This window comes from Lontra canadensis, unplaced genomic scaffold (genome assembly GCF_010015895.1).
Source record: "Lontra canadensis isolate GAN:19392208 unplaced genomic scaffold, GSC_riverotter_1.0 scaffold1, whole genome shotgun sequence".
Taxonomy (NCBI): Eukaryota; Metazoa; Chordata; class Mammalia; order Carnivora; family Mustelidae; genus Lontra; species Lontra canadensis.
Genome location: NW_022630995.1, coordinates 36,647,416 through 36,661,221, shown reverse-complemented (window position 1 = coordinate 36,661,221; position 13,806 = coordinate 36,647,416). Strand labels below are relative to the sequence as shown.

Genomic DNA, 13,806 nt, shown 5'->3' with positions numbered 1-13,806 from the left:
TTAAGCTATCTAACTTGTACAGACATTCGACTGCCCTCCTAGAAAGCTCTCCAAGGAGCAAGGACCATGAACACCTTCGTGTCACCAATCATCCCAGCTTGCTGGGGACTGAGGAGGTTTCCTGAGCAAACTGGTCACCCTGCCAAGTTAGGAGCTCAGTATCTGTGGAATGAATGCATGAGGACCTCGGGGGCTACTTTTCCAGCTGATTACTCTTCTGACTTACAGATCCGTATCTGTAATTGCTGTATGGACAGCACCACTGAAATAAAAGCATCTCACTTCCAATACGTTCAAAGTGCTCTCCCCACTCTTTTCCAAGCCAACCCCAGCCCTGCCAAGCCCTTGCTCTTTTGTATCCACTTTTTTCAATGATTCTCCGCTTTTTCTTTAGCATTTTAGAATCCCAGTACATGTCCTGGTTGTCAGTTTTGTGAGGCAACAAGCCACCATTAGGGTCATAATCTGCACTGGGAAACTGATGCCAGTGAAAGGCCAGCTGCAGGACAGTTCTATCTCCCGTGGCTCTGCTCCCCAGTCCCTTCACAGCTTCCCTCGCTGGGATGGTTCTAGAGAGTCGGAGTGTGTCCAGCATTTTCCAGGTAATAAAACTTCCTTACACACAAAAGCACATTGTAATAAGTAAAAAGTAGATTATTGATATAACTATTAATATAAGTACAGCAGTGGGGGGCCAGTATGCAAATAACTATAATTAAACCATAAAAAAAGGTAAAACTGTACTTTGATTGTGTAAATTAGATCAAAGCATTCACGTATTCTGTTGCATATTTTACAAAATTGGTAGATCATTTAATCTCAGTTCATTTTATGATGAATTGGCCAGAAATACCAGAACTTTCACTGACAAAATTTGCTCTGTATTGTTCATTGGGCTGGTCTTAGTCGGCTCTAGCATATCACCACACCAAATTAGTCAGGCTAACGTGACAAAATACCATAGAATGGGTGGCTTAAACCACAGAAATGTCTTTTCTCACAGTTTTGGCATTGACAAGTCCAAGTTCAGGTTGCCAACGGGCGGCGTCTGTTGAGAACACTTCCTGGCCTGAAGACAGCTTCCTTCTGGCTGTGTCCCCATGAGCCAAAGAAAATTCTCGCCTTTCTTCCTCTTCTTATAAGGGCACCCATTCTGTTTGCGGCTCCAAGCTCCATCCTGATGACCTCATTTAACCCTGATCATGGCCTTAAAGACCTCATGTCAATTACATGGGGGAGGGGGGAGCTCAACATAATGAATTCCAGGGGACGCCATTCAGTCCAAAACAGTGGTGGTCTTTTGCAGCATAACTGAATTTCAGTAACTCAGTTCCTTCAAACTTGGTTATTTACACACAGGTAATGACACAAATTACTCCATTTTTTAAAACTTATTTTTACCTGAGGGCTATCAGCTGCCCCTACAGCACTGCCTGGAATTCTCCATGAAGGTTCACTCCACACATCTGTTGCTATAGCTCCAGCCACCGGAGACAGTTCACCCAGCAGAGTTCACTTAAGCCTCTTTTTCTCGCCCCCTCCGGGAGAATGGAGGAATTTATCCTTATGGGACTCTCTCTTGCCTCCCGTTCTTCCCACCTGTAAGCAAACAGCTACCCACTCTTTTCATCCTGTCCTCTGCTTCTCTTTTTTTCAATCGTGAGATACCTCCTTCCCTTCTCTAGCTATCCAGCTGTACTTCTCGGGATTGATATCTAGTCCATGGATGTATGCATGTTTCTCTAAAAACTATATATTTGAGTAAAGTGGTGGCACCTTACACATGGCCACATACTTTACGTCTTGCAAAGTGCTTTCCCTTGTAGGACCTGCCTGATTCTCTCCACAAACCAGGGTAGATGAGTTGCCAGACGAATACACAAAGCTTAGAGGAATCTCTCCACGTCCAGCTGTGAAGGCTGAGACTCAAAAAAGTGAAGCAACTCGCTAAGGTCATTCCTGACCTTTGCCTTTTCCAACCTCAAAATCTTCTTGACCAACATGTGGATCATTTGTGTGCAGGAATAGATATTTTTGTCTATATATGGTATTTCAGAAATCCGTTTTTGTGGCACGTGAAACACAGGCACGTTACGTACAAATGGTGGGAGATGGGAGTATTTGTTTGCCCACAGACGGCTGCCAGTCTGATCAGAATATAGCTGTTAATTCCATCACGGGTAGCTGGATAATTGCACACTCTAGGTGCTAAGCGTATCTGCTAACATCCGTTCTTGGCAACGCTCATACAAGCGTCCATCTCTCATGGTGAAGAGATGAACAGTTTTCTAAAGATACTACCTTGACGTCTTTTGGTGCCAAAAGTTATGACGTCTCTTAAAGATCTTATCCAGACTGTCTTTAGTGAGGACATTATTGAATTCTAACAGATAAATTAGAAGTGTCACAATCTGCTTTCTGCAAGCTGGAGACCCACCGTGGGCATGATTTAAGTGAGGGCAGAGGGCAGCCCCACCAAGGCCCCAGCTCAAATAGGCAGAGAGTAAACTCTCTCCTAACCCTACCTTCCTAGTTAGTCTGTTGATTCAAATGCTAATCTCACCCAGAAACACCCCTAGGCACACACCCAGAAATAACCTTTGGTCAAATACCTAGGGCGCCTTTTAAAGCTGACACGTAAAATGAACCGTCTGCATTTACTCTTGCTACTTAGGACATAGGAAACAATGTTAAAGTTGCAATTCACTGCTAATAAAGTACCTTCCGCTGTGTTTATATTTAAAAATGTAAAAGTCAATTGTGAACGTGCTTGTTGACTTTTAAAAAATATTGAGAAAATAGTCTTAAGTGTGGGAAGCGGGTTCTGATCCTTTAGCTTTGGTCAGTTGGCCTTACTCGGTAACAGAGCTCCGTGAAGGGGGGCTGGGACCTCCAGGGAAGTGATCGCCACCATTTTGGTCCCTTTGCCCAACAATAAATCAGACAAAAAGAATGTCAAAGGCCGTAACCCAGGATCATTGAACATGCCGTAGTCCTTGTGAACAGTGCCCCTTGGAGGTGTGCGGCTCAGAGACTACATGGCCACAGATGGTGGTCCGGGCCAAGGGCATGGGCTAGAAGAGTCATCACAAGCCAGTAAGTGACCTGAAGGCACTTTTAGAAGGGAGCATAGCACAATAACTTGCTGAAGGAGAAAAGAATGAGGTTGTTGAATTAAAAGCCCCATATTTGAGGCATTTGGGTGGCTCAGTGGGTTAAGCCTCTGCCTTGGGCTCAGATCATGATCTCAGGGTCCTGGGATTGAGCCCTGCATTGGGCTCTCTGCTCAGCGGGGAACCTGCTTCCCCCTCTCTGTCTGCCTGCTGCTGTGCCTACTAATGATCTCTCTGTCAAATAAATAAAAGCTTAAAAGAAAGAAAGAAAGAAAGCTCCATATTCAAGTAATGGTGCCTTTTTTTTTTAAGATTTTATTTATTCATTTGACAGAGAGAGAGGGATCACAAGTAGGCAGAGAGGCAGGTGGGGGTGGGGAGGAGCAGGCTCCCTGCTGAGCTGAGAGCTGGATGCCGGGCTCCATCCCAGGACGCTGGGATCATGACCTGAGCCTAAGGCAGAGGCTTAACCCACTGAGCCACCCAGGTGCCCCGGGTGTCTTTTTAAAGAAGCAGCCTGAGGCAAGCCCGCTAAGGTCTGTGAGATATAAGGTCTTCTTCTATAACTCTACTTGCTTTGCAGAATCTTGAGGGAAAGTGTATATATAAATGTGTGTACGGTTTTACAGGCGAGATAAACACGACACCAGGCGAGGTAGGCACAAGGCAAGATTTATTAAAGGCGCCCTCGGGCGAGGTTCCAGACTCCAGAGAGGAGAGTTGGGGAAGTCGTGCAGGGAGGGGGTCGAGTGGATCTTTTATCTGGGTTAAAACAGGGAATAGGTTCACAGCCATGTAAGGTATGGTATTGGGGGATTGGAGGGTTGGGGGAGTCCTGATGTTCCAGTTTCTTGCATAGGTATCGGGTTACTTGTGGAGACGCGACCTGGGCATACATCCTTATGTCAGGAGAGTCAAGGGTTAAGAAGGGGCGGGGCCTGGAAGATGGTGGCTGGGCGGTCATTTCTATTGTTTCTCCTGTATTCCCAGAGCCGAGGACCCAACAACTTGGGTTTTATTTTAATCAATAAAAGGGAAGCTTACAGAAGGAAGGAATGGCCCCACCTGCCTCACGTCAGTGACTGAGTTAGGGGACCAAGGTGTTTATGGAGGACTGCTTCAGCCTGTGATAGTTCCACTGGGGAGGGGGCGATCTCTCCCTTTCCTTCCAGCTGCCCCCCCCCCGCCGCCCCGCCGAGTTTGGGCTCATAAATAGCAGCCCGAGAGCACCTGTCCGCCTGCCTACAAAGCCTGGCATCCACAACCCCCCAAAGCCTGCCCTTTCCTGGCATCCCACAATGCAGTAAGAGCAAAGACACGTGGAACTCACCCATGCCTTTAACGACATTTCAATCCTTCTGTTCTTTTTGTTACAAGGTAAACTGCATAGCGTCAGACTCAGACCTGGAAGATTCTCACTCCCAAGCCCAGGCAGAACCAATTGCACGTGAAGAGCAGAGGGGGGTGAGGGAGGGAATCGGTGTTGGCCCAACAGAGAAGAAAAATCAGTTACAAGGAAAGAAAATGTTATCATTAAACCTTTAAAAACAATGGATTAGACGTATCTATATCAGCATATAAAGAATGAAAGGGAGATAGAAAAAAAGAGAGTGCTTTTACATTTAAGTTCCTGGTTTCAAAGAATTTAAAAATTCAGAGTTTTTTTTTTTTTAATTGAGGTAAAATTCATATAATATAAAATTAACCATGTGGGGGTGCCTGGGTGCCTCAGTTGGTTAAGCTTCTGACTCTTGATTTGGGCTCAGGTCATGATCTTGGGATGGTGAGATAGAGCCCCAGGTCGGGCTCCACACTGAGCTTAGAGTCTGCGTAAAATTCTCTCCATCTCCCTCTCTTTCTGCCCCTCCCCACCTACATGTGCATGCTCTCTGAGAAGAATTTTTTTCATTTATCATTTTAATGTGAACAATTCAGTGGCACTTAGCACATTTACAGTGTTGGACAACCATCACTACTATATAGTTCCCAAAGCATCTGAAAGTATATCTTGTGCTAGAATTTTACATGCAGAAACTATAGGAAAAATAGGAGATTTTCTTAGGCTTTTCAACTATTTGAACTTAACTCCCTGGTTGTATTTGAGATCTCAATTGGATTGTCTCTACTTGCCTAACATATATCTTCAGTGTTGAAAAATGGGTAATTTAAATGTTTTCACAGTTGATTAGTAGGTGGGAGAGATGATTATGGATTTCTGCAGACAGGAGAAATCCCATATATTTATGTTCATATGCATACTGACAGTGCATTAAGTGATTCAACAAAAAGTTGAGAATTGTTTCAGACATACGCAATTCTTCCATACAAGATCATGCAGGCAGATCGATCAGTGGTGTCATTAATAAAAACGGAACTCAATGCAAAATTTAATGTAGTCCCTCAGCTTGCCACCAAATTTCTCCTACAAAGTGACAAAGTTAGTTTAACTGAGCAAAAAATGAACTTCTAGAGCATTGGAGTGAGAACGATGTAGACTGATTATTTCTCCTTTGGTGGTGGGAGTGAGTATTCTATTGCCAGTGGACAGAGAAGGATGCTTTCTTGCTCATACTTTCTGTAGTCATTCATGGAGACTGCCCAAGGCTCCAGACCTAAAGAATCATCTGATTAGGAAAACAAGATGGACACCATCTTGCTACCTTGAATCTGACTGCTAGCCTATCAGGCATGGTCCTGTATCTCTACCCCTACTCTGAGCCATCAATCATATGAGCTGGACTTTGCAACCAAGTTAATGGACTCTTTGTCTAAGTTGACTATCTCTAGTCCTGGTAGATACAGGCATGCTTTGTGTGTTACTACTGTAACCACATAGAACCCAAAAAAATCTTCCTGAAAAACGGGATGGCAAACTTTTCTTTTGCTACTTCTCTTTTTTGCGATTTCTCAAATAGCAAGATAAGACTAAGGCAGAATCCTGTCTTGGACTCCTGAAAAGTCACTGCTTCATGATTTATGAGCATTCCACCTAAAGGAGGAATCAATAAAAGGAAAAGACTTGGGGAGAACAATCCAATAAGAAACTTTAAGCACATTATTACTTTTCTAAAGTTCTATATTACCACTTTATATATAGTAAGAGCTCGATATATATTTGTTATTTGAATTGGATGAGGATATTTTTTCTTCTTTAGTATCTCTACTCTAAAATACATTTTGCCTTACCATATCGATCAAATAATTGTAGTATTTGGTGCCAGCGGTTCCACTCAAATAATTATTTTTGAGTAGCCTTCGATTTTTCTAATAATCTGCTGTGTTCCTCATCCTGCCCCTTCAATGTCTACTAACTATTAGTCATGAGACCACGTGTGCATTGGAGACACTATGGAGCAGTGTCTCAAATTCTAGATTCATTTTAATCTCATTTTAAAATGCATATTCCCGGGCTGCCAACCACAGTGCTCTTTAGGTCTGAGAAGTGATCTCGGAACCTGCATTTTAACAAGCACCCCAAGTGACTGAGGTGCAGGTAATCCATGGTGAATGCTTTAGAAACTGAGCCATAGATTTGATGATGCTGCCCTAGACTCCAGGACCGGCCTTAGAGCAGAAAGACAAAGAACCAGCCATTAGTTCATTGTGGGTGCAGTGATGATGGTCCCTTGCTGGGACACAGTCTTGTCTCACAAAGTCATTACTTTGTCCTCCTTCCTACTCTGTACCCCAAATCCAGCCAGTCTTGGCCTATATCTTGGTAGCTGGGTGCATGGTATTCCTGGGCTTTGCTGGCGGCTAGATGGAGAAGTGTCAATTACTAAACCCCATATGTGATGATCTGGCTGTCCACCAGATCCTCCACCCATGGCCAAACTCTGCTGAACGCCTCCAGCGGCTACTGCTTCCAAGTCTTCTTACTCTCTATCTTGCCCATGCAGGTTTTCTGGATGGCTCTTCCCCACACTAAAACCTCACTCCTCATGACAGACAGTCCTGACTGAACATGCTGATGACCCTTTACCCAGAACTAGCCAACAGGAATAGGATAATCCCCAGTCTGGCTAGAATGGAGGTCATACCTGCTCATTAACCTAAGTTTAACATGAGAGAATTCAGAAGAGGAACATTAAAAGTGAGAATAAAATGATGGTTGCCAGAGGGAAGGGAGGTGAGGGAATGGATGAAATGGGTAAAGGGGATTGAGAGATACAAGCTACCAGCTGGAAAATAAATAAGACATGGGGATACAGTGTACAACATAGGGAATATAGCCCATAATATTCTAACAACTTTGCATGATGACAGATGGTAACCAGACTTATTGTGGTGACCATTTTGTAATGTATACAAACATTGAGTCACTATGCCGTACAGCTGAAACTAATGCAACATTGTCTGTCAATTATTCCTTGACAGAACAGAAAGTGAGAAACAACTCAAAATAACATAATCTTTGTTGCATACAGCCTGTTGTCAAGAATAGCCCAAAATAAATGCAGATTGAAATTAAAGTGTTCTCATTTGGCCTTCAGGCTGGTACAGTGAGTTGGGGTTAGAACACCCTTATTTCAAAAGAACCCTGTGTAGACCCTCGTTTACCATGCTGAAATAATGGAGACCAAAGCAGGGCTGTCCCTCCATCCAATTCCCTTCCAGAGGGCCTTTATGTAGCCAAGGAGGACAAGTAAGTTGTACCTAACTAAGTGCAGTTAGCCACTGTCAGCGGGAGTGAGCCAGTTCGATGAGATGGATCATGTCCAAGGAGATAAGGCATGGCCCAACCAGGGATGTGTTTAGACAGGACTTATTAAAAGACTATAGGCTGAAATGAAGGCTGCAGACAAGACTAGCGCCTTCCTAAATTGTTACTTTACCTCTTGTGAGCTGAAATATTATCTCTGAATACAAGAGGAAGCTTCAGCTAAGAATAGAACAGTCTAGGAGCACCTGGGTGGTGCAGTTAGTTAAGAACCCGATTCTTGGTTTCGGCTCAGGTCATGATCTCAGGGTAGTGAGATGGACCCCCACATCAGGCTCTGTGCTCCGTGCAAAATCTGCTTGAGATTCTCTGTTCTGTCGCTCTGCTCCTCCTTTTCATGCTCTCTCTCTCCTCCCCCTCCTTCCCTTTCTCTCTAAAATAAATAAATAAATCTTTTTAAAAAAATAATACAACAGTCTAAAGATTTCTTCTCTATTCTGGTTCATTCATTTATTTAACAAACAGGATTTTTTTTTTTAATTTTCTATATGTCTCAGGCCTCAACCCTTATGGGGCTTACCATCTCGTAATAGAGTTTAGGTTATGAATTTAGCTTGAACACAGATCCACCCGGGACTTTAATTCTCTCACCTATCTGTATGAGGCGAAAAAACACTGTGGATATTACAGTGATAGGCGGTAGACGTAGTAAGAATTGCCCCCCCAAGGAAGCCAAGCCTCAATTCACTTTCCAATGGGAAAACAGAGCTTGAAGCTTATGGTAAAGGTGCTAGGCAACAGGACGAAAGGATGAAGGTGCCCACAGATTAAAGAGAAACCTTCCCATGGACACCATAAAGCAAACCAAGTTGTCTTGGATGGCACAGATTCGTCTTAGGGTTCCATTATGTCCTGTCCTTGTTTTACTAGGCGTTGAAGAGTAATTGAAATACCAGGTGCTATGTAAGTTAATACTTATATTAGCTTAAACCAGTGGTTCAGCCACCTGGACAAACTGCTAAAGCACTGCTTGCTCAGCAAGACCCCCTGAGTTTCTGACTCAGTGGGTCTGCAATAGGACCTGGGGATTTGCAGAACTCGTAAGTCCCAGGTGTTGCTAATGCTGCTGGTCTGAGGACCACACTTTGAGACCCACAGGCTTAAACAGACTTCTAGAGGAAGCTTGAGAAATGTTGTTCCACAAAGCAACGTAGACAGCATCACTAGATTTAAAATCTTTCAGTGCCTGTTGTTTCTCTGACTACAAAATAATAATGTGTACTACAAAAAAAAAAAGTTGTAATAAAAAAAGCAATAAATTCAGGGGCGCCTGACTGGCTCAGTCGGTGGAACATGTGACTCTTGGTCTCAGGATGGTGAGTTCAAGTCCCACATTGGGTGTAGAGATCACTAAAAAAAAAAATAATAATAATAAATAAACTTTATAAAAAAATTCATAAAACAACCTAAGTAAATGTAAAGCCTCGCAATGATAGCCATTGATGATACTGCTGTGCATTCTTATAAATTTTTCTTATGTATATGTTTATACATTTTTACATATATAATCTTCTCTCGTGTATATATATGTAATATATATAAAATATATATATAAAACATTGGAATATATAATATATGTATAATGTAATATATATAAAAGATTGGAATCATCTTATACATATTATTTGTAACATACCTTTTCACTTAATAGTATTTTGTAAACATCTTTTTTTTTTAAGATTTTATTTATTTATTTGACAGACAGAGATCACCAGTAGACAGAGAGGTAGGCAGAGAGAGAGAGAGGAGGAAGCAGGCTCCCTGATAAGCAGAGAGCCCGATGTGGGATCCCAGGACCCCGGGATTATGACCTGAGCCAAAGGCAGAGGCTTTAAACCACTGAGCCACCCAGGTACCCCTATAAACATCTTCTATGATCCAGCAATTGCACTACTAGGTATTTATCCAAAGGATACAAAAATACTGATCAGAAGGGATATATGCACCCCAATATTTATAGCAGCATTAGCAACAATAGAAAATTATGGAATGAGCCCAAATGTCTATCAACTAGATGAATGGGTAAAGAAGATGTGGTACACACACACACACACACACACACACACAGGAATATTACTCAGCCATAAAAAAAGAATGAAATCTTTCCATTTGCAATGACATGGATGGAGCTAGACAGTATTATGCTAGGCAAAATAAATCAGTCAGAGAAAGACAAATACCATATGTTTCACTCATAGTGGAATTTAAGAAACATAACCAATGAACATAGGGAGAAAAAGGAAAAAAATAGAGGCAAACCAGAAAACAGACTCTTAACTATAAACAATAAACTGGTGGAGGGAAGGTGGTGGGGAAATGGGTTAAATGAGTGATGGGGAAGAAGGAGGGCTCTTGTGATGAGCCCTGGGTGTTGTATATAAGTGATAAATCACTAAATTCTACACAGGAAACTAATATTACCCTGTATGTTAACTAACTAGAATATAAATAAAAACTTGAAAAAAAAAATCTTTCTACGCCATACCGTTCTAGAACATGATTTGCTGTATCCTCTGAATAGAGGTACTATAGTACATTTAAACTGTTCCCATTTGCAGGACACTTAGGTTGTTTTGCCAAGTCCTTCCTGTTAAAACAGTATCAGCATAAATATTCTAATAAATCTTTATGCACGTCCTTAATTATTTTCTAAAGACAATTTCCCAGAAGAAAAATTCCCAAGTCCACAGTTATATAGATTTTGAAGGCTTTTAATACATTCTGCCAGAATACTGTTCAGTGAAATATCGGATCAATTTACACACCCACCAGCACTGTGCGGGGATCTTCTCACACTTTCACATAACACCAAGCATGTTTTCCTTTCCCAGATTAATAAAGGGAAAGTGATATCTTACTTATATTTTTAGTTACAGTGGGGTCCATAGTAGTATCCCATTCAGTGATTTCCTACTTTCATTCGTACCTTCGAAAATCTAACTCATCACAAAGCAATTTTTTTGTTTGAGAGTTTACGTGTTTGCTGTTTCATAGAACCCAGCCTGCCTTTCGTCTTTGTCACGGACAAACAAACAAAAATCTCAGAGCAGAACAACTTTTGTTGTATTATGTAAACTTTGAGAAAATAAACTTGTTATAAAACTCTGTATTTTGGATCTGTCTGATGTGATATGCAAACTCAATTTTCATTACATGAATTTATTATAACTACAACGTAATTAATCTAACTACTTATTAACTAATGCATGGGAAAAAAGTATCCACCATGATTAAAAGAGAAAAGTTATAGAACAATGTATCTTGTTTCTAGTTACTATTCAATAAATATTAAACTGAACTACACAATGTGAATACTAAAATGAATTTTCTTGGTGATACACTAATCTGAACTTTCTTGTGGATACACAGGGACTGTTAGGTGAAAAGTATGGGAACATTCGAATCCCTGGAGAAGTTGAAGCCTCAGAGTTTGAAATGATTTTGGATGCCGCCATAGAGGCAAAGCTGGACACCAAGCTTCTGGAAGAGTGGTACTGTCGCGATGAGAACTCAGTGCCAGCAGCTTATTACCTCAGACCTAAATCGGAAATGCTGAAAAGCAATAAAAATGCAGTGAGTTATCTTTCTCTCCAAAATATGTTCGTGTCTATTACTTTTAGCCATCGGTCATCCACAGAAAAGGCACAGCAGACAGAAAATTACTCTTCCCTGGACCCTACATTTCTTTGTAACAACAAAATCCAAAGCTAAGAAACTTTCCAATTTTTGACTTACCTTTCTTTTCGGCCTCTCAGACTCTCCTCCTGGAGTTATTTCCTTCCTTTGGAAGCTTCACTAATGGAGGTCTATTGGTGATAAACTGTGTTTACCTGAAAATACTCTTATTTTTCCCATTTTGCCATAATGTGTCTACAATATTCTGAATTACTGGTATATGTCATGCTTCCTATATTCATGAATTCATGTATTCTATCTGTTCTGGAAAGTTCTCAGTTAACATCTCATCAAATAATGTCTTTCCTCAGTTCCCTCTGTTCTTTCTTTTTTGTACTATAATTGAGTTCACACTGGACCATCGCAGTCTGTCCTCCATTTCTCTTGATTCTCTTTCATATTACCAATTTTCTTAGCTCTCCATTCTGCTGTCCAGAGGACTATTTTAGGTCTTTTCCAATTCAGTATTTTTTTTTTCAGCTGTGTCCACTCTGTTCATGCATTAAGCTTTCAACAGTTATATTTTTGATTTGTGAACACTTTTGGGAAGAGAGGGCTTTTTCGAATCTGCCTAGCTATTTTTAAAGTCTCTCATTTTTTAATTCAATTATTTTTCCTTTAATATTTCATACATAGTTTATATTCTTGTATCTTATGTAGAATCCTGGAGTGAGGTTGATTCATGCATTTGTATAATGGAAATAGTATCAATGTCTCCTCTCCAACTTGGTTCCTAAATGTATTTACCATGTATCCCCTGAAACAGAATAAAGGAGGAAGAGAAAAGGGGTGGGCCTTTTCCTTGCATAGGATTCCTAGAGAGATTGAAAAGAAGGCATAGATATCCATCCCTTTTCCAAAGAGAACATCCTTGATACATTCAGTGACAAGGCATCTCTGAGAGGACAGCTCTGACTTGGCAACAGTTCATTTAAGAACCTTGAGTACTTCTCATTCTGATATTTTAGCATACAGCATTTTCTGCATGCAATATGAAATCATGTCAGGATCCTTAATTTTTCTTCTTCCCCCCCATGCATTATTCAAAGTACTTATCTGCAAAAATCTGTCTCTATGGCTAGGAATCTTAGGGTAAATCCAAACCATTCCTCAGTTAAATATGCCAGGAGTCCATGTATTGCTGGTAAATGTAGATATCAAAAAACCTAATATCTTAAGAAGCCAGGTTTAGACAGTGGTTTGGGAGCCCTTGCTTGTATGTTACAATATATTTGGCTTGAGGTATTCCTGTGTCATTCTAAGATCCTCCAGGGAAATTTAAGTTATTCTCTAAGTCCCACCTGATATTTCTTCATAAATTATTGTTAAATAAGTGAATGCATGAATAATATAATCATCAAGATTCTATAAGTGTTACTTGTTTGGTTGGTGGTGCTCCCATTTGATTTCCTAGAGAATCAGAAACAAATCAAGAGACAACTAAAGACAATTAAATGGAAACATAAAAGCACCTGTCCTTTAACTTCCTGTTCTCTTTAGAGGATACTAAAGACATCATTTTGTTATGACATTTGTATCAAAACCCAAGAGGGACTTGCTACTCAATCTGCTGGCAGTGCACCATGACCACAAGTTCTCCTGAGGACTCGCCCACTCCAAACCTGCTAGCCTCGGTGCTGAGCTTAAGGCAGATTTTGTTAAAGCCATGCACACGCCACATTGTCACCTGGTCCACAGCTGCCAGCACACCATGCCCAGCCATGCAACCCCAGCCATCATCTCACACCAGGCCTAGGCATATCTAACCATCATCACACAACTGCCCCCCAGCCTCCTGTCCCTAGCCACCCAAGGATGTAGCCCTTAGTTAGCACTTTGGAGATCTGGCATATGACTAGGGGCCCGGTCCAAATTTTGCTAATACCACCACCCCTATCTCAATTTCCCCAGCGGTCTTGCCCCCTAAGAATTGGTCTGCCTGGGTCCCACTAATACCCCTGAGGGCAAGCACAGCCCACATCAGGCAATGAGACAGTGCAGATGACTGCATTGAAAGGAAAAGTGATTCCAACACAACAGCAGGGCATAAGCAACACAGACAGGATACTCTACTGAAGAGTCAAGTTCTGGTGAACACGGGCCACTGTGCTGCAAGGGACTTCACAACCTCTTCTTCATAGAGTCACTACTTTCAAGAGCAGAAGACATAACTGACTTTCTTAACACAAAGAAACAGACACAAAAAGGCAGACAAAATGAGGAGACAGAGAAATTTACCCCAAATGAAAGAACAAAACAAGGCCACAACCTTATTTCTAAGTGAAACAGATCTAAGTA

The 13,806-nt window shown here is 41.5% G+C and overlaps 1 protein-coding gene across 2 annotated transcripts in view; it reads left to right on the top strand.

Moving 5' to 3' along the window:
* The window catches only part of NWD2 (NACHT and WD repeat domain containing 2), a 176,170-nt gene that overhangs the window by 142,725 nt on the left and 19,639 nt on the right, over positions 1–13,806 (top strand). For both annotated transcript variants that reach the window (XM_032853562.1, XM_032853567.1), the window contains one exon: positions 11,203–11,406. In XM_032853562.1, the coding sequence (XP_032709453.1) occupies positions 11,203–11,406 (204 nt within the window). The remainder of the gene's footprint in view (positions 1–11,202; positions 11,407–13,806) is intronic.